This window comes from Pyxicephalus adspersus, chromosome 5 (genome assembly GCF_032062135.1).
Source record: "Pyxicephalus adspersus chromosome 5, UCB_Pads_2.0, whole genome shotgun sequence".
In the NCBI taxonomy this organism is placed as follows: Eukaryota; Metazoa; Chordata; class Amphibia; order Anura; family Pyxicephalidae; genus Pyxicephalus; species Pyxicephalus adspersus.
In genome coordinates, this window is record NC_092862.1 from 28,228,077 (window position 1) to 28,247,856 (window position 19,780).

The 19,780-nt window shown below is 38.0% G+C and overlaps 1 protein-coding gene across 1 annotated transcript; it reads right to left on the bottom strand.

Annotated features, from left to right (window-relative positions):
- Positions 1 to 1,062: 1,062 nt before the first annotated feature.
- On the bottom strand, positions 1,063 to 19,419 carry CHMP4C (charged multivesicular body protein 4C). Its single transcript, XM_072410997.1, has 5 exons — positions 18,898 to 19,419; positions 10,518 to 10,695; positions 4,089 to 4,203; positions 3,664 to 3,772; positions 1,063 to 2,281 (listed from the first exon to the last, which is right to left on the bottom strand). The coding sequence occupies exons 1-5, from the start codon at positions 19,097 to 19,099 to the stop codon at positions 2,217 to 2,219; spliced, it is 669 nt and encodes a 222-aa protein (XP_072267098.1). The 5' UTR covers positions 19,100 to 19,419; the 3' UTR covers positions 1,063 to 2,216.
- Between the last annotated feature and the right edge of the window lie 361 nt (positions 19,420 to 19,780).

A 19,780-nucleotide genomic window follows, 5' to 3' on the forward strand; every position in this document is an offset into this window, starting at 1 on the left:
CTTGAGGCGGTGTAAGGCGGCTGGGAACAAGTAAGTGTTGGTGGCAGCTCCAAAAGGCTTTAATGTGGTTATGGGAATGCCTGATGGTGTTTATAATGTTATTTATAATGTAAAAGGAGGAAGGTGAATTTGATATAAAAACATTATTGTTATATATGGTTAGAATAAGTTATTGTTTTGAACTGTAATAAATGGCTGTCACAGACATTTTAAACTGCAAAGAATCAGTCTGGTATTTTTGGGGAAGAAAAGGGTGAGTTGGGGGGGGAAAGGAGGTCGCAGTTTAGGGGGAGCGGGGAAGGACCTCTGGTATTCCTAAGTCAAGGTTTGGCTACTGGTTTTCTATCTGATTTCCTCAGTTCTCCGCACCTCCTTGCTGGCTTCCCCGGAATGTGCATTATTCAGCAGGATTTTTTTTACTTCAACCCATACATTTTATTAGCAGCATATTGCAAGGGCCTGGAGATCTCCTGACATCACTTTGGTGCTTAAATCAAAGCTCAACTAGATTATGATCAATGACCAACTTCATTCTAAAAGACACTCTGTTTCCCTTTGCTCTTCTATTCTCAATAAAACTATTAAAATATAAATGTAAAAAATCCCATTTTCATTGAACTCAGATGCACATCAACTCAGCGATTTGCTGGGAACCTGGCCTATTGAAAACAATGGATTTTAGGTTGTTTTGGTCAATGCAGTACAAGGGGACCCCAATGGATATGGTGTGAATAGGTCTATACACCTTTAGGTAACACCTAAACATTTTACTGAGGTCTAGTACTATGTAAATGTTTACTGTAATAACAATAGGAATTGAGAACGTAAAGATTTAGTTACATATTAAGTAAATTGGGTAAAGGGTCTTTCATGAGACCCAAACAAATAATCTCCCCAGAGGTTAGTGTTGATATATGAAATCTGAACAATGAAAAAAAAACTTTTCCATATTTATTTTGTCATCTTGCAAATTTTGTCTGGCCACTATTACAATGGTACTGTTAGCCATTGCCCCAGGATCATAAATCACTCTAGATCCAAGGACTTTCTGCACAGAATGAATGAGTTGGACTGATATTTCATTTTATTTCTGAATTCAGGAAACCCCAAATGGCTAATATCCGAGCAGTTGCTGTAAATCATAAACACAGCAGTATTTTTATTTTAAGCAATAAAGAGAAAAGCTATTACAAAATACAACCAAAGTGCATAACTTATGTACAGTTTTATATTTTCTTAACAGGTAATTTACATTATTTATGCATGCTGTCGAAAAGACGTTTACTAACTGATTGCTGGGGGTCTGTGGTGGACCAGCCATTCTGGGCGCATCTGCAAGACACGGAACTATCACTGGCAAGGAACATGATTGGCTGATAAGTGATGGATAGGTTAGCGGGGGGGGGGTGGTTTGTAGGTAAAAGGGAGGTTAATATTTACTCCAACTACATCAACAATTAAAGTAAACATTCAAATCACTAAAAATATATTCTCAATAAAAATACACTATTCTTTCTTTTTAAAGCTGAATCCTAATTAAATGGCTAAATACAAATGAGATACATATAAAGGGAGCTGTTTTACTTGCAAAGAATTTGTATATCTGTCTATTCAGTTTCAAAATATATGCAACAGCACAGTACAGTCTATATATATATATATATATATATATATATATATATATATATATATACACAGTGATCATTGCAGCAAGGGACAGCTTTAGACATAAAGGGGCCCTGGGCAAATATAAAGTGGGGGCCCTGGCGAAAGCCAGTTTGACCTTGACTGAAGAACACTCCAGAAATATGCTTACTTTTCTTCTGTATGGCAATATTTTGGTGCACAAGTTTTGGTCAAACAATCCTTAAGGAAGGCTATTGGTAGGGTCAGCTGCTACAGTGTGTGTTATAGTGATCATTGTAATACTACAGGAGCATTTTGGAAAAGCTGCTTGCACTTTATACAATTTAGAAAAAAAATCCCAGTCGAGTAAGCCTAACCAATGTGTTATCAATTTGTCTTTAACTCAGTCTCATTCTTTTGGTATTTTGAATGCATGTTGGGGTTTAGCTGGTTGAGTTTCAGTAATCTTTGCTTATTGTAGCACAGTAAAAATTGACGTACACATTCATGATCCTTGGTCTGTACATATAATAATCATATAATACATAATCATAATTTACAAATCTCTATAAACAATAGAAAATGTTCTTTTAGTTAGCCCAAGCAGCCAACATCTTCATGTCATCCTCATCCTCCACCCTCTTCCGTGATGATGCTATGGACAAACAAAACAAAGTCAGTTAATAAACCTGTGCTGTGTAAGTAACAGAATATTATAAATAGTCGTATGTTCATTTAATGAGAATAAAACAGTCACATTGAAGAAGAATAAGAATGCTGAGCCACAGGCCCTCTTTTTGATCGAATTACTGAACTTTTGATTGATTCCAACACTGGCAAATTGACTGGCCATGGCAAAATTTCTGATTAATTGAACAAATCTCTGCTTATGTATCAGACAACTGTTCTTAAAACAGATCTATTACATTTCCATTTGTAATAGATCATTTTTGAAAAATCCTAATTTCAGTCAAAAACTGTGATCTATTGGCTGATATTGGAATCAATATTAAATCAATTGCTTGTGACTTCTTGTACCTGTGACAAATTGGTGACAAATTGATGAATGGCCAACTTATCAAAAACTTAAAGAACAATGTTTTTATTCAGAATTTTTATTTAGCTACCCTGAGAGGGTAAAAAAAAGTATGTGTTTTTCTTCTACATGAACATAATGGTTTTCCCGTGGACAACAATGATAGGAGTTGTGATAGAGAAGGTGATTCTATGTGACTATGTGAAAAAAACAACTTGGGAGCTCAGGTGCCACAATTTCATGGGAATCTCCAGCAGACTCAAGAACCTACAAAGTTATTCTGTCCATTGGCATTATTATATTATTATGGGTTTAGTGACCATTTTGGCTTTTGACATTGTACTATATATTTATAGTGATACTACACAATAAGTTTGGCTAGCAGTAAATATTTAAAAGCAGGGGTCCCCAACCCCGCCATCTAACAGGTGGCGTGCAGCTCTGGCCGATGCACCCACCTGGGGGGATGCACCAGCCTGAGCCGTGGACCACGTCATTGCAGGCTCAGGGCCATGGGCAGGTTGTTTCTCTGGACACAATCCACCCACTCTCCTATCGCACCCTCAGACCTGCGATGAGAGAGTGGGTGGGTTCTGCCATCATGACATCACTGTGAGTGTCACACGGCTCCTTTGCACATGAACGATTTGCCCATGAATGATCTGGAGTCCGTGCATTTAGTGGTCCGCACGCCTCAAAAGGTTGGGGACCACTGTTTAAAGGATATTAAGCCACACTAAGTATTGCTTAAAAGGGTAAACATTGTAGGCATATGAAATGTATACAGCTGTAAAGTTCTTGACTGGGGGTAGGTCTATGTGAAATGTAAAATACAATAAATGTTGATAAACCGGTATCTTTGTTTTGGATGCATTGACAAAGAATATTTAAAGCAACATTATCATATATGGAATTATGCAGGGTTAAACAAGCACTAATTTTTGATCACTAGGGTAAAGATGATTACATGACTAATCTCAGACATTCAGAATATAGTATACCTGGCCGGGCAGGAAGTTTGTGAGATGGCACACTGGGCAATGTGACACTGGCCATGTGTTTGTTGAGTTCATCCTGTTCCAGCTCTTCTAATTCTGCCAATAACTCATCCTGAAAGATTAACAGACAGAGTGAAGAACTCTAAAACAACAAACTGTATATACATACAATATATTATTATGCTTGTATACCAAATTATATAAGCCCGTGTTGATGGGTTTTGGTGTTGTGTCATTTGATCAGTTTGACATCACCTAAAGTCTCTTTTGAGCTTAGAGCTTTAGAATTCATTGCCAGGTCCAATGAACCTGTAGTTCACCTCCTTCTCAATTATTAAAATCCTAATGGAAGCAAACAAAAGCCCATCAACAAAAGCCCATACCAGTATACTGTAAGATGTGAAGTATTTATGCTAGTAACTACCTACCTCATCAAACTCATCACCAATACCCATTGGTCGAGAAATGGCTTCAGAAATTTCTTGCGCAACATCTTGCTGTTCATGAATATCCTGCATTAGGTCATCAATCTTATTGACATCCCTTAGAATAGAAAAAGCATATTGTCAACTGGTAACGGCCACTGAAAAAACACAATTTACGGAACAAACATTTGCAGATTATACTGTGCTCCAGTTTAAAGAGTTTTTGTCCAGTGATACTCCAAATTAACGTGTAACAAGATATAGAGGGCCTATCCTATTAGAACTAATGAATGGTCAGCCTGGGGGCTAATTAGCTCCCAGCTTCATAAGAAGACCCAGCTACTTTAGCCCTTTCCCAAACGTATTTTTTTTTTTTGGGGGGGTGGATGGTCCTTTGTCCTTGGATCCCTTCTAGTGTAAATGTTTATTTCTAGAACTCCTCTGAACTTCTCCGGAAAATTCTACAGATACTTTTGTATGCAACTTTGTTACTCTGAATGAGTCACAGAGACATTGCTGAGAATATTCCGTGTTTGTGCAGCATAATCAGTCTCTGCACCTTGAACCTGTTTTGTTTTATTGCTTTTTACTTTCCATCTGTTTGGTAAACTACAAGTTACAATTACCTGATCAGAACATTTACCAATTAACTATCTTTTAACATCCTTTTGTTTTTAACTTCCGGACAGCAGTCATTAGGACAACTACAGAGGAAAATCTCCCTGACAGCTACAACAATATAAACAATGAAATGTTTGAGCTTTAGATGCACAATATTGCCCAGGGTCTTAGCTATGTACAACATTTAAAGTGAATTAATCAGATACAGCTTTAGAGCTGTGTGCATTTGTACTGATCATCATGCAACCATTAAATCTCTTGCAATCATTCATTCAAGAGTTCATACCTGACGTATTTAGAAGCTTGTTACCGCTATTGGTAGATCATATTAAACATGTTGTCATGCAGCAGGTGCACACCTGGCTTCAATTGGTGTTTAGGCTCCCAGCTTAATGGGTGTTTGTATCCTGACCTGCCAGATTGTACTTGTAAAGTTTCAATCTATTTTCCTGTTTATGACTTGGCTTCTTTTTGGCATCTGCCATTCAGCTCACCTAGGTAAGATTCTAGAAATATGGGAAATGCCATTTGTTTTGATCTGATTGGTATCTCTAATGAGGACCCATCTATACTTATGCATTACAGTGAGCTGCTATATTGTGGTACAGCCATGATGCTTTGTGGTGCCTATTTTTTTTGGAAAAAATGCACTGCTACAATAGCAGGCAACACTCCACATTGTGGCATGTTGTAGTACATTGTGTTAAAAATGGGTCATGTCAAACAGATAATGTGGATCCAGGGGCAGATATAGCCTTGTGGAATGTGTGTCACTAGAGCCCTGGACATTCCCCAGCCAGCAGGGGCCTCCACATTAGCTTGCACAGTCCTATATCTACCTGCATGCCCACACTTCTTTACTCGTGTCTGGTTTGCACAGCCCCAGAACCATATTCACATGGCCCAGCTATCCATCCCTGGGTGCCAAGCTAAGGAAGCAATGTGTGCACCCCCCGTCTGTTGCAGGTGGAAAAATGATTCCAGCAGTCCCTGCACTGGCCGCTTCTTCCTCTCAGGACTGTTCAAGAATTTTTGCTTAGCTTCTCAATATGGTGGGATGTAAGGGGAGAAGCCACTGGACAGTTCTGCACAGCGGCCCACTGTTGGCTGCTTCCACTATTGAGTGGGCCTGAACACAATAAAATATACTATAAGATATATAGAAATGTTAATTGTACCACTAAATATCTACATTTTGTCCTAAATAACTGCTGAAGCAATGGACTTCCAAGCATGTGACTTTTCCTAGGCACTTCTGTTCTGTAGCCTTATAGCTGTATATCCTCGGTGTGAGAATATTGAAGGTACTGTTGCATAGCAATTAGTCTCAAGAGATTTGGAGTGAGATTTGGGGGTGTCACTACTGTCTTGCTTACCCATTACTTTTATCAGAGAGTACTTTGGGACCTGTAAGACTTCATTCTGCTTAATCATTTCTATGGATCTGTGATGTTCTCACCTCTCTTATTGCCAAGTATCATAACCCTATCAGTTATTAAATTACCAGTCATGAGAGGGGCAGCTCTGATAAAATAATGCATAGCTATGCTCCTCTACTACACTAACCACCTCCATAACCAGAAATATGGTGCAAGGTATGGTAAGTCAGTAATGAGGAAAATATCAGCGGCAGGAAGCACACAGACAAAACTGGGGACTAAAGTAGTAGTATTCTGTGTATAGCTAGCCGTGCATCAATTACACACTATAAATGTATTGTCCCAATCAATTGGTTTGGTGCCAAAGCCTTTGTCCAACAATTGGACTATACTTTAAGGAAAGGAAGAGAGAAGATTGGCTTTTTTAGTGGCACCATGGCACCATGGAGGTAATTATGTATAAAATCAATACATTTTTATTAAGGTACAAAAAATTTAAAAAAGTAATAAAACAATGTTACAAAATGGCATAATAGGGTACTCTATTCACACTATATTAGTTGATTAGGAAATTTACAGACATGCATATAGATCATGAATCAGAAGATGGGGTCTTAACCCGACGCGTTTCGCCCAGATGAGCTTCCTCATGGGATACCCTAGGAAATAATATTGTGTTGGATTTATCCAAGATCAATAATAGTGGGATGTCAATAATTGATGTAACAATCACAGAAGCGTTTGGGTGCTTTGGTCTCTGAAGTAAAATCTTGATGGTGTATTTGAAGTTTCCTACTGTCTAAGAGTGTTAATGTAAGGGAAAATAGTATAATAGAGTATATGTAATTTTTTATCAAATATCAATAAGTTAGAGGTTCACTGTTCCTGTGAACCATCACTTGACCATGTATAGTAATAAATGTCAATGGGTAACTTGCTAGAGTCTGATAATCTATGTTTGAAACCAACGTACAGGAATAGAAGGGAGCAGAGTATGAGTGCATAAATCCTAAAGTGCAGGATTCTGATGAGGCAAAACCATACAATTTTAGGGGGGGGGGGGGACCCGCGGCAGCCATCCAAACAGAGGCTTGGACGGCTTCCGCGGCTCCGTTTGGACGGAAACCTCAGACAAACCATCAAGGTTTTACTTTAGAGATGCAAAGCACCCTAACGCTTCTGCAATTGTTACATCAATTATTGACATCCCACTATTAGTGATCTGGCATAAATGCAACACTATATTATATCCTGGGGTCTCTGTATCCCCTAAGGAAGCCCATCTGGGCGAAACGCATCGGGTTGAGACCCTGTCCTCTGATTCATGATCTATATGCAAGTCTATAAATTTCTTTATCAACTAATAAAGTGTGGATAGAGTACCCTATTATGCCATTTTGTTACATTGTTTTATTACTATTTTAAAGTTTCTTGTACCTTAATTAAAATTATATTGATTTTATACATAATTACCTCCATGGTGCCACTAAAAAGCCTATCTTCTCTTGTCCTTTCCTTAAAACTGGGGACTAGTTATTTGCCGTGTGCTTGCCTGTTTTGTGCACAACTTCCACAGTTTGAATCTAGTGTACAGCTCCATTCCCTGGCTAGAGAAGTACAAAAGAAAAATCATATGTTTTAGAGCACCCTAGGTTTCTTTTGAACTGATCAAAGAGAGAAAAAAAGGAAGTAAATTTCCTTGAAGAAACCTGTTTCCTTTACATCCAACATACTTTTATGGTTTCCTTTAATTTCTTTTTATAACAACAATCTATGTTTAATAGCAGAGATAAATAGATAGTTTGTACTTGCTGTCAGCTTTGTGCTAGAGTACCTGCAGGATGCAGGCTGATCAGAAAAGTAGCACAGAAATTAGTAGGTATTTGATTGTAGGACGCCTGGGTATAAATATGTAGTGTAAGTGTTATAGGGAGCACACAATAAACAGATCATAATTGCAGAACTTGTCTGAATTGATAGCGGATACAAGCTATGAATTCTTTCCTCTGAAATCAGTAGAACCTGCAGAGTTATTGAATAGCATGACCACAAAAGAAAATGTTATCCCTGTAGTTGAGTGTATTGAGCTCTTTTAAGATCGTGTTTTACATCAATTTAAACTTGGGACACTAACTAGCTGCATCTCCCGCCTATTATATATCCCCGTGGACTAACTGGCATTGTGTTACTTTATGTATAAACTGTCTAGACATAAACACCTTAATCTTTTTGCAAATAAATATTTTTCAGCTTATTCTGAAAGAAAGCTGTTATTAAAGATTTATTTTATTAAGCTGTATTAACAGTCCTAAATTATAGAATAGAAAATTAATATTTTAATACTTTTATATAAAGTCTTAGCAACCATTAGTTTGCTACCAGTAAATCCCATTTGTGCTGCTAATATTTTGGATGACATCAGAAGTGCAATTTTGGGGAAAAAAGGTTGTATCTCTCCTTTACCCCAAGACTTCCCTCTAGGCAGGGATTCCTCTGCCAGTATTGTACCATGATAAGAATCCCCTTGCCTCTTCCCACTTGGAAGGAAGAATAAAGGTCAATGTTCCTAATTGTTGAGTGAAAAGCTGTTATCAATACAGGTTTTCCAACAGGCCATTTAGCAAATTGCCATGCCACATCATGACTGATAATGGGGACTATTGTAGTCCCCACAGCAGAGAACTGTCTGCCCATCCTTCTCCTCTCTCTAAAAGTAAACAGGCCAAGCACCATGTCTGTACAGCGATGGTTTGTAAAACTTTCTAACAATTGTTTTGTGCAACAATTAGTAAGCATCTATACAAGGCTTGAAAATTTTAGATTCTGCAACAAGCTGGCCAGTGGCCCTGAAAGACAAATGGGTGGACTATATATACTAACTGAGCTGGGTCTATGAGACATTGGCAGGGGATCCAGCACAGATGTAGTGGGCCTAGATACTCTAGGTTTGCAGTGGACCCTTAAATCCCAGAAGAACCTTGTGTAGCTGCATGTCTGCATTAATGGTATGTCTGCCCCTGAAAGTTGCAATGAAGAGTAATGAAGAACAACAAAGATCTGTGATCATGGAGATGGCAAAATAAAGGTGATCAAAAGAGCATGCTACTGAAATCTGCCTAGGGCTATATGATCTGGTTTTGATAACTTCTTGTAGGTGTATGCTGAGCTTTGCAATAGCTCCAGGTCACAGGGCAGCACAGTGGCTCAGAGGTAGCACTCTGACCTTTGCAGCACTGGGTCCCAGGGTCAAATCTCGGCTGGGACACTATCTGCATGGAGTTTGCAGGTTCTTCCTGTGTTTGCGTAGGTTTCCTCTGGGTACTCCGGTTTCATTCCAAAACCATACATCTAAGTTAATTGGCTTTCCCCAATTTGTCCTTAGCCTGTGTTAATGACATTCCCTTTGAGGGACAGCTAGTGACCTGACTATGGACTTTGTACAGTGCTGTGTAAAATGATGGTGCCATATAAATACTGTGTGTAAAAATCTAAAATGTGTTTAGTCCCATCTAAAGAATCATTAGTCACTTCTGTCCTTATCATACACACTGAATGGCTCCTGCACATTACACCTAAACACAAAGCCTTATGTAATCAGCTTTTTATCAGCATAGGTTATTGTTTTACTAGCAGGCTGAAAAGTAAACTATTAACACTTTCTGTTGAAACTTCAATTACCCTTTACTAAATCCATACAGCATGCTATATTCATATCCATCTGCTAAAAGTCTGAAAATATGGAAGAGTACAGATATTGCTTAGATTGTACATGTCATCCTAGTGGTAATTGGGTGCCTATTTTTTTTAGTTTTACTTTACGTAAACTTTTTACAGTGTGGCTTAGAAACTTCAGCTTTAAATAAACAATTAAAATGTAAGGAGTAAGTCCACCCAAAACTTAAATTTCAATCTGCTGCTCATACTCTTTCATAGATCATGGCGGTGAAATCTGCCTTCATTGTAACCTTTTCAGAAACTTGCAATTTTACCTTAATATATGATGAAAAATAAGTAAAGGTGACTTTTAGCAAAAATCACATAAAATTACTAATCAGATTCAAGTAGATATATAGCAGAGATAAAAGCAGCTGAAGTTGTGAAGTTTCCTGCTTCTCCCTTCCCCATTGGTCCATTACCATGATAGACAGCCACAGATCATGGAGAGCTCGAAAGGTGAAGAACAAGGCCAAGATGAAGGCACATTCAATGTCCTTTATTTCTGTATCCACTAATTATTGGGACATCTAGTTTGACTTGTTTGAGATTGGAGTAGATTTTCCTTCACTTCACCGCTTTGAGCAATGATACTACTGTTTCCTCCAGTCAATGTTATCCAGTTTACTAAGCTATGTCTGCACAATGCTGTCTTTAGGATGTCATTATGTTATAAACCATTGCCAGACAATTATTACCATAACCAGGAGTTACTTACATGTTTTGGTGTACTGATTTCATGGCCTTGGCAGCATAGCCCATGTTTTTCAGCACCTCAGTGTTGGTGTGGGAGTTTTCTAGTGCCTCTCTCTGGAACTCGATGGTGGACAGGGTGCCATCAATCTGCGTCAACTGCTTCTCTAATCTCTTTTTTCTCTTTAAAGCTTGTAGAGCAGCTAAGGAAAGAAAAAGAAGGAGGCTTATTTAGACCAGTACATTAAATGTGTCCGACCATCTACTGCAACATTTATAATTCTTTAGAATTGTAATGTATTGCAGCTCATGGGTCATCCAATGTAGTGGCCACATACATTTTATTTTTTCCAGGCTACATGCTTTTTATGCAAGTACACAAAACATCTGATGATCCTGCTAAAAATTGGAGACTTCCTGTGCACTGAACGAAAATCTAAATGTTATAATCCTTTCTAGTTTTCTTCTGTGAGCTACAGAACATCTCCCCTTTCTGTAATTGAGAGGAAGAGGGCATTTTAGTCCAAATCCTGGGTGACAGACTTTAAAGATACTATATTGTGAGGGAACGTTGTCACTTTATGGCAGGATATGCGTTACTGAAAGGTTCACTGGGTGAAAATAAAGTGAAAAAAGGCCATGCAAAGAAAACTAATGCATCCAGGGACCTCTATGCTGCAATGTATTATATTTGTTTTAAGGTAAAGCATGCTTTAAAGCAAAGCTAAATCTAAATACATCCATAGCTATCCTCTTCCATGCTTCTTCCTATATAAATAAATGGGACATACTTTTCAAGAGGTTTGACAATTCTTTGTTATGTTTTTTGACTACCAGACAATTGCTTCTTCCAAATCTGGACAATATTGAAGGACTATATGGGGTTTATTTATAAAGCTGTGGATCTGACTCTCCGTGAAACATTTTCTGGTGGAGAATCCACCAGGTCCATGTGTTTCAATGGCAGCTATTGACTCTCCTTCAGGGAATGTTTCTAGGAATGTCAGATTCAGTGCTTTATAAAGAAGCCTTTAGGTGTAAATACATGTCTAAAATCAGTTTTAAGTGATTCTAAACATTACCTTAAATATATCATACATCCGTAAATCAACAGAATATAAAATAAGAAAATAAAGGCTATATCAAAAGAACAGCATACCGCCCAGCTTACTGAGGTGAGAAAGATGAAAAAGAGGATTACCTTTTAGCACAAAGTATGTCGGTAAAGGATACCTCTCTACAATACCCCCTATTATACAGATCATGAAGACATTATCACAAAATAAAAATGCAATAGTGTTAACGTATTTTCTTGAAAAGGTCAATGCATCAGATAAACAAATGAAGAGAAAAGAGTTATAGAAGGATCTGGTTTCCAATAAGGGGTGGTTGAGAACTATGTAACATCTAGGGATAAGCAAGAGTGTCATAATTATTGTGATTTTTTGTATTGTATTTTAGGTACTTTAGGAACAGTCAAGGGTGGAGTGCAGGAAGCAGGTAGTCTAGTCTGTAAATTTGTTCTGACTAGTGGGTGTGTTTGTGAAATTTTATAACACTGTGACTTCAACACACCTTTCTATTACAATGACTTTCACCTAACTATAAAAACACATGCAGTGATGTCACTGAGCAAACTGACATTTTATAAGAATGATTCCCAAGCAATAAGTAAGCTGCAATGCTTTTCCAACTGCGATAAAGTCAGAGAGTTTACTAAAATTGACTTGATCTAAGTCAGCCTTTTCAACCTTTTTAACAAAGGGCGGCCTGTGAAATAAGTTTAAGGTGTTTAGGGAACTCCTTCTATAATTAATATATCCACAGGTCACAGTATATTAGCCTGGTTTTCTGTGGGTAGAATGTCACCCTTACAGGTAGCCAAAAAGATCATTGGTGTAAGTTAAACTGCCCAGGGAGGTGCAGTTTGTGACAAATATAACAAATGGTCTTCCTTTAAAAAGTCTTCGTTGGAAATTGTATCACACAATTTGCCTATTGCTCATGGAACCCCCAACAACCTCTGAAAGAACTCTAGGGTTCTACAGAATCCTGGTTGAGAAACACTAATCTAAATTTTCTATATCCTACTGCATTCACATTTCAGAGAATATTTTACACAGTTTTTGGGATTTATAGCTGGGTTTTATTTCAGCTGGTGGCTGGAAGAAACTTTGTACTAATATTATTTTTTATGATTCTGTGTATTGTCTTGAATATGCATAATAATACAATGCAAACACTCCTCTGACAAAAACAGTAGGGAAGTTGGTAGGAAAGTGGATAAACAACACATATAGACAACACATCTCAATGGTGAAGTTCAAGAAGGAATATAAAAGCATTAATTAGTAGGACTTTGGCTTTTGACCGTGTACTGTAATTTATTCATGAAGAAGTTTTTACTGACCAAATGAAGACCTTACAGTATGTGATCAACAGCAAGTGGCATAAAGTGGAAGTGTTTGGGAATGCATATCCTACATCATAAGCAAGCAAGTGGTTAGATTACTAGATTATCAACATAAACAAAAAGGAGTATGATAGATTTGTGTGTTACTTCTATTCTTCTGGAATATAATAGTAATAATATTAAATAAATACATGATGTTCTATAATGTCCTTCTCAAGTTGTTGTTGTTTAATGCGTATCTTTGACTCCAAAAACAAAGTGGTATTGTAAAATGTAAATGTATTGTCAAACATAACAAAAAATGACAGTTAGTGACATTGATGTGACAATACAGGTACAATAGACAGGAAGGAGATCACAGAAGGAAGTGCATTAGTGACACATTTTGAAAAATGTCACCAACAAAACTTGAAAGACTCTCATGAGGGTAACAGTGAATAGAAGCATAGCAAATATTACCAAACAGGGAAGCTTGGCTTTATTTAAGTGATATTAATACTACCGGTACAATATAGTCACCAATCAGGGTCTCCCTTTTTGTCTCCAGCTTACATTTTTTCAGTTAAATGTGATTGACGTAATATGACCATTCTCACCTTTGTGACTCCCTGTGAAAACACATTGGGCCTGATTTATTGAAGCTCTCCAAGGCTGGAGAGGATACACTTTCATCAGTAAGGCTGGGTGATCCAGCAAACCTGGAATGAATTTCTTAAAAGTCATATGGTATTTGTTAGGAAATGTTTTCATTCCTGGACCTGATCCATTCCAGGTTTGCTGGATCACCTAGCTTCACTGATGAAAGAGTATCCTCTCCAGCCTAGGAGAGCATTATTAAATGAGGCCCACTGTACACATGTCAGCTTTTCGTTCAAGACAAGCACAACTGTTTGTGACAATCATCTGACGTTTAGAAAGCTTTGATCATGTCCATACATAAAAATCAGAGGGAAAAGGTATGGACAACATAGAAAAACCAAGGCAGTGGGGAAAGAAATAAATGTAAAAAATGTAAAAAGTAATTTCACCACTGGAATCCAACCTAAATATTTTACCTGGCCTAAGCAGTAAGCACCTGGGCAAGGGAAACAGACTGCTGTCTGCAAAGGCCTGAGGATCACACAATCTATGTTGGTTGAGTTCTTTCTATTCCCATGAGTAAAGATATGTCTTCCATGTTCTTGTTTCATGCCCTACTAAAATAAAACTTTAAAACAATGATAAATAAGATCTGTCCAAACTATTGTCTTAATTTACCTTTTATATGCATAAACACACAAAACATTTATATGCATGTCAAAAAGGGCTGAGCTATGCTTCTACATAGATAACAGTTGGATTTTTGCCCTTGTAAATTTTATTTTCTGGTTTTAAAGAGATGTGTTAAGAGAGCACATATTTCACTTTAAGTGTGCAGCATTCTACCTTTGCCCAGGTCAGGCAGACATAACTAGAGGGTCCTGGCGCTGTGACACTATGAATGCCAAACAGCTGGTCATACTTGATTTTCTCAGTGATCTGATGGGCACTTATATATGAAAGCTCCACTAACCTTTACACATTATAGATAAACATCCCCAGTTAGCTGAGATATGCCACATCAATAACTCCAAAATGAACACAATGAATTCTCTGTGTATGAGATGTTACAGAGACTGCAATTTGCACTATAGATGTATACTTGTAAAGACAGCCAAGTGTAAAAAAAAAAAAACTATATCAAAACATGTCATTTGTAAAATCTTTTCCAGCTCTCAATTTCAACGACAATGAAAATACATCAAAATGGATTTACAGAACTGCTACAGAAAAATAAATAAATAAACTAAACTTACATTATATTCCTAAAACAACAAATTATCAAATTAACAATGATATCAAATCAACAATCATCCTCTACTGAGAGATTTTCCTCATTAATCTAGCATGGGCTATTTTCAATGGACCGTGTGACCATCATCATTCATACATTGTAGGTGGCATGAAAAGTGCATAAGTGCACTTTGGTGATGTCAAGATTAAGCAAACTAAACTATTTAACTAAACTAAAAATTAGACAATAACATTTTTAAAGAGTCATGTTGATAGGGCAGCATGTTGGCTCAGTGGTTAGCATTCTGGCCTTTGCAGTGCTGGGTCCCAGGTTCAAACCTCAGCCATGACTCCATCTGCATGGAGTTTGTATGTTCTCCCCGTGTTTGTGTGGCTTTCCTCCGGGTACTCTGGTTTTCTTCCACATTCCAAAAAACATGCACTTGGGTTAATTGGCTTCCTCCCAAATTGCCCTTGGACTGTAATAAAGACATATAACTATGGTAGGGACATTGTTGTTGTGAGCTCCTTTGAGGGACGTTATTGACATAACTATGGACTTGGTACAGCCCTGCGTAGTTTGTTGGCGCTATATAAATACTACAAATAATTGTTTAAAGTATACATATAACCTTTGCAACTTGACTTTTTACATTCAGAAACCCGTTTATAGCTGTCTCCTCCTCCTCTCCTCATGTAGATACAAGATTTCTACTGTACTGCAGAGGTTGTGAGGCTGTGAGGTTCTTCAAAGTGATTACATGCCATATCTTATACCTAGATATCCTAAATATGTTGACATTTGTTGTTATCAATCATGGAATATATGGTTGACATTAAAAAAGAGTCTCAGTATCAGATGAGCCTGCAATATGGATCTGGGAACACAGTTCACTTTAAGAAGACTAATTAGTCTATAAACTTTACAAGTCTCCAAAAAAATAGTTGCTTTCATGTCACATCTGCTGCCCATAACTTTACAAGAGGACATAATAATGATGTAGAGAACAGAAGAACCCACAGCACACTGCAGGGGAACAGGCATTTGACACATACACAAGTGTTTTAAATGCTAAAGAATTATTAATGCAAAAAGTCCTGATTAGCCGAGTTGGTACCCTTTAAAGAAGTATGAAGCGCTCTTTTAAAAAGTGACTTTTTTTCAGCAACAGTTACTTTACCCATTAAAGCAGTGTTTCTCAACCAGGGTTCTTCCAGGGGTTGCTAGGGGTTCCTTGAGCAATGAGTAATTTGTGCCTCTCTGGTCAGTTTAACCAACACCAATGTTCTTCTTGGCTATCTGTAAGGGTGACATTCTTCCAAATGGCCAGCAATGTAAGAGGCATTCTTCCCACTGACTACCATGCTAATGTACAGTGATCTGTAGATATAGTAATAGTATAGTACAGCAGGGGTTCCTCGAGGACCTAAAAGTTGCTTCAAGGTTTCCCCATGTTGAAAACCACTGTATTATTTCTCCTCTACAATCTATTATGAATGCTGCAGCCAGACTCCTCCATCCTTCCCACTACTCATCCTCTGCTGCATCTCTTTGTATTTCTCTTCACTGGCTTTCATTTCACCTTAGAATCAAATTCAAGCTCCTGTGCTTTGCCTTCAATCCCTCCACATTTCTTGCCAACCTACCTTTCTGACTTGGTAGAAAAATACTCCCCTAGCCGCTCTCTCTGCTCCTCCAATGACCTTCCACTGACTTCCTCACTCATAACCTCATCACACGCACGGCTCCAAGACTTTTCTAGAGCCGCCCGACACTCTGGAATGGTCTTCCTCATCCTATTTGGCTTACTCCTACTTTCTGCTCATTTAAAAAAGCACTCAGAACCCATTTTTCAAACTTTCCTACCCATCTTCTTCTTCCTCTTAATAATAACATTATATTATTAAATAGATGTTTCACATCTCCAGCTGACAGAAGGCTTTTGGCTTGGAGGAAGATGAAGGAGCGGATACAATCAGTAGAAAAGTACAAAAAAAACAAATAAATCTAACATAAATAAGAGGTGAGATGCTGTGTAGGACAGTTAGATGACATCCTTTTGAAGATACTTTTATCTCAGCAAGACTTTAACCATTAGCTATTAAAGAGATATTCTAAATCTGCAGCCAAAGCTGTCAGAGGTGGCAGTTAGGACAGTGGGACCTGGAGAAACCTGCAGAGCCTGACAAGTGTTTCAGCTCTCTTTCTGTTGATAAATTGCTTTATGAGAGATCATTTCTAATTAACTGCCATTTGCACAGTTTGATCAATAAGAAAATTGATATTGTCTGAAGATGTGTCTATGCCACAAGACGATGCTGTATTTATTGTAATAGATGTTTAGCAGCCATGTCTGTACTCATAACAATATTCACCATAGGAGTCCTAGCAGATATAAGGCTACCCAATGCTTCTCAGTTTTCATATCTTTTCAGAGCTTTGGGTTTGTAATCTCCTAGTAAAACATCTCTTTTTTCAGGATAGTATTTCACCTCAGGATTGTGTTCTCTGACTAAGGCATTCCATTATTCATTAGAAGAAATTCACAAACAGAACAGCTAACATCTAAGGTCAATACTTCTCCCAGCAGAGACTGAAGAAAGCAAACTAGAATATAACTTCTGAAATCACAAAGCCATCAAAAAAACAAAACAAGGCACGCCTTTCCTGCTGAGTCCTAAGAATAGAATCCTGAGTGTTGTGGTGTGCTTAGAAAAGTTTTGTCTCTCGCCATAGTTGAGACATGGTCATGACTGGCTTATATATGAACAGGAATTATGGAAGTATGCAAACTTATTAAAGTTTATGAGATCCAAACCTAACTTTTCAGCCATCTGAGGGTCAGAGGTCACTGACTGCCTTATCTGTAAATTAGCTTGGCTCCCATATTACAAACTTAAGCTGCGTACACACTTGCAATTTTTGTCGTTGGAAAGGATCTTTCACGATCCTTTCCAACGACAAGGGACTGCACGATGCATGAACGGTGCTGTACATACAGCACCGTTCATGGAGAGGGGAGGGGGAGAGCGACGGAGCGGCACCCTGCTGCGCGCTCTCCCCCTTCCCTTTCATTAGGATCGGTTGTCGTTCATCGTCCGTGGATCCGGCAGGATGGTCGTTCGGACGATGGACGACACCGACTGTACACACGGCAGATTTTCGCCAGATATTTGGCCGATGCCGATTTTTTTCTGCTCTATCCAAAGTGAAAAAAATATTTTTAGCTTTAGGTATAATTTAGGACTGAACGTCGCTCAAGATGAACAATTGTGATCATCTTGCACTATGTACAGCAGTTCCCCCATGTTGTTTAGCAATTTGTAGTGAATAGCCACACAACCGCCCAGGGCTGACCATTATTATAACTTTTGGAGGAGCATGAGGTGCCTTCTGCTGAACCACATATGATGTAACAAACTCCTAATTATTAGGAAAACATGATATTTCTATGAAAGCAATGAATAAGAATAACAAAATTTCCATAACTGGTGTGGTTTATAAATAGGCATGGATTGTAATTACTTTGCTTATTTATAAAGTGCTGACTTGTTATACAGTACGTCCCATAGAACCTTGAACCATGACATCAATCTCCACCTCTGAATTAGTTTACAATCTAATTTCTCTATCCTAGTCCAATATGATTAGGTTCAAGCCAGATGGAATTTAATTAAAGTAACAGTATGGGTTGGGAAGAAAATATTGCGGATAGGCATAGTAGAAAAATACAGAAACTCATATATTATAACATAAATAAATAGCAAGATGCAATAAGCAATTAGATTACATTGAAGGCTTATTAATATCTAATGATATCATTTTGCTTAGCCCATCATTTTTCGGGTGTCACAACAGTTTTGCCATTCAACAGAGGTCTCTGGATAGGCATGAATAGTGCACCAAGTCATTAATTTTCCCCACCGTGGGTCAAATGGGCACCGCTTTAAGTCGAAGGCAGCCATTTTACGTACAGCACACAAACTTTGCTCTAGGCACCAATAAAATATTTGTACTAAAACTAAAACAATAAACTTTTTACAACCTGATTTTGAAAAAGTGGAAATAGTTTCAGTGTTCATAGTTTCAAGTCATAAAGAACATTGTAAGTAAAAGTTTTTAGTTAGGGTTAAACAGTAGACAAGTTCCTGGCCGGGTGGTGATGACCACCCTCCTCACCTCTCTTATTTTTGGTTCCGTGCTTCTTGGCTGTGGCCAGCTCCTGTTCGATCTTCTTTTCCAAATATTCCTGTTTCTTAGTTAACATGTCCTCTGTTTCTCGTAGTCTGAACAAAGCCTCCTGGGCGCTGGGTCCCCCTTTCCTGCTTTTGGAAGACCCAGAGCCAGCAGAGGGCTTGAAAAATTTGGTGATTTTACTCATGACTTTGTGTTATTTTGTGTTTGTCCCAAGTCAGAAAGAAGCCATTCAGCTAAAATATCCTACACAGAAATCAGGATCCAGGAAGAAAAGCACACAGAGTCGTTCTGCTAGCAGACACCTGTCATTTCCTGACCAGTAAAACTTGAAAGGCAGCTTCAGCTGACCTGCCAGCGGGGTGGAGTAAGATTGGTATGATCAAGTGACTTGTTACGTCATCAAATACCTGTGTGATAATCTCACACCTACCTCATGACATATACCAAATGTATTATTATTATATATGTTACCCTGACATCATCCAGACCTAATCAATGACTAACTCTGCTCCAATAGGCAAGTAAACATAAAATGTCACAATACAATAAACAAAATGTCTCAACAAAGTACCTGACATTATGTAATAAGGAACACCAGCCATCTCCTTCCTCTTTTATTAGAATGAGAATAATTAAAACATTTAGTTCCACTGAGATCTATGTGTAGCAGTATTGTACGGTAAAAGCATGACAACGCGTGTACTGCAATGCTAATAATTTTTAGTGGCACCACCATTGTGCTAATGCAGTAACGAGCAGCGCACCACATATATCATATGTTAGGATGGAAAATGGTGCATGTTTGTTTGTGCACTAAAATGAGGATAGACACTATAAATAGTAAAGGTTTAATAAGCTGGGTGTT

What these genes read in the sequence shown, in the direction of transcription:
- CHMP4C (XM_072410997.1), bottom strand. Translation starts at nt 19,099, where the DNA reads ATGAGTAAAATCACCAAATTTTTCAAGCCCTCTGCTGGCTCTGGGTCT. An exon ending in CGGAACCAAAAATAAGAGAG is followed by an intron (nt 10,696 to 18,897) that starts GTGAGGAGGGTG and finishes TTCTTTCCTTAG; the next exon opens with CTGCTCTACAAGCTTTAAAG. An exon ending in TTGGTGATGAGTTTGATGAG is followed by an intron (nt 3,773 to 4,088) that starts GTAGGTAGTTAC and finishes TTAATCTTTCAG; the next exon opens with GATGAGTTATTGGCAGAATT.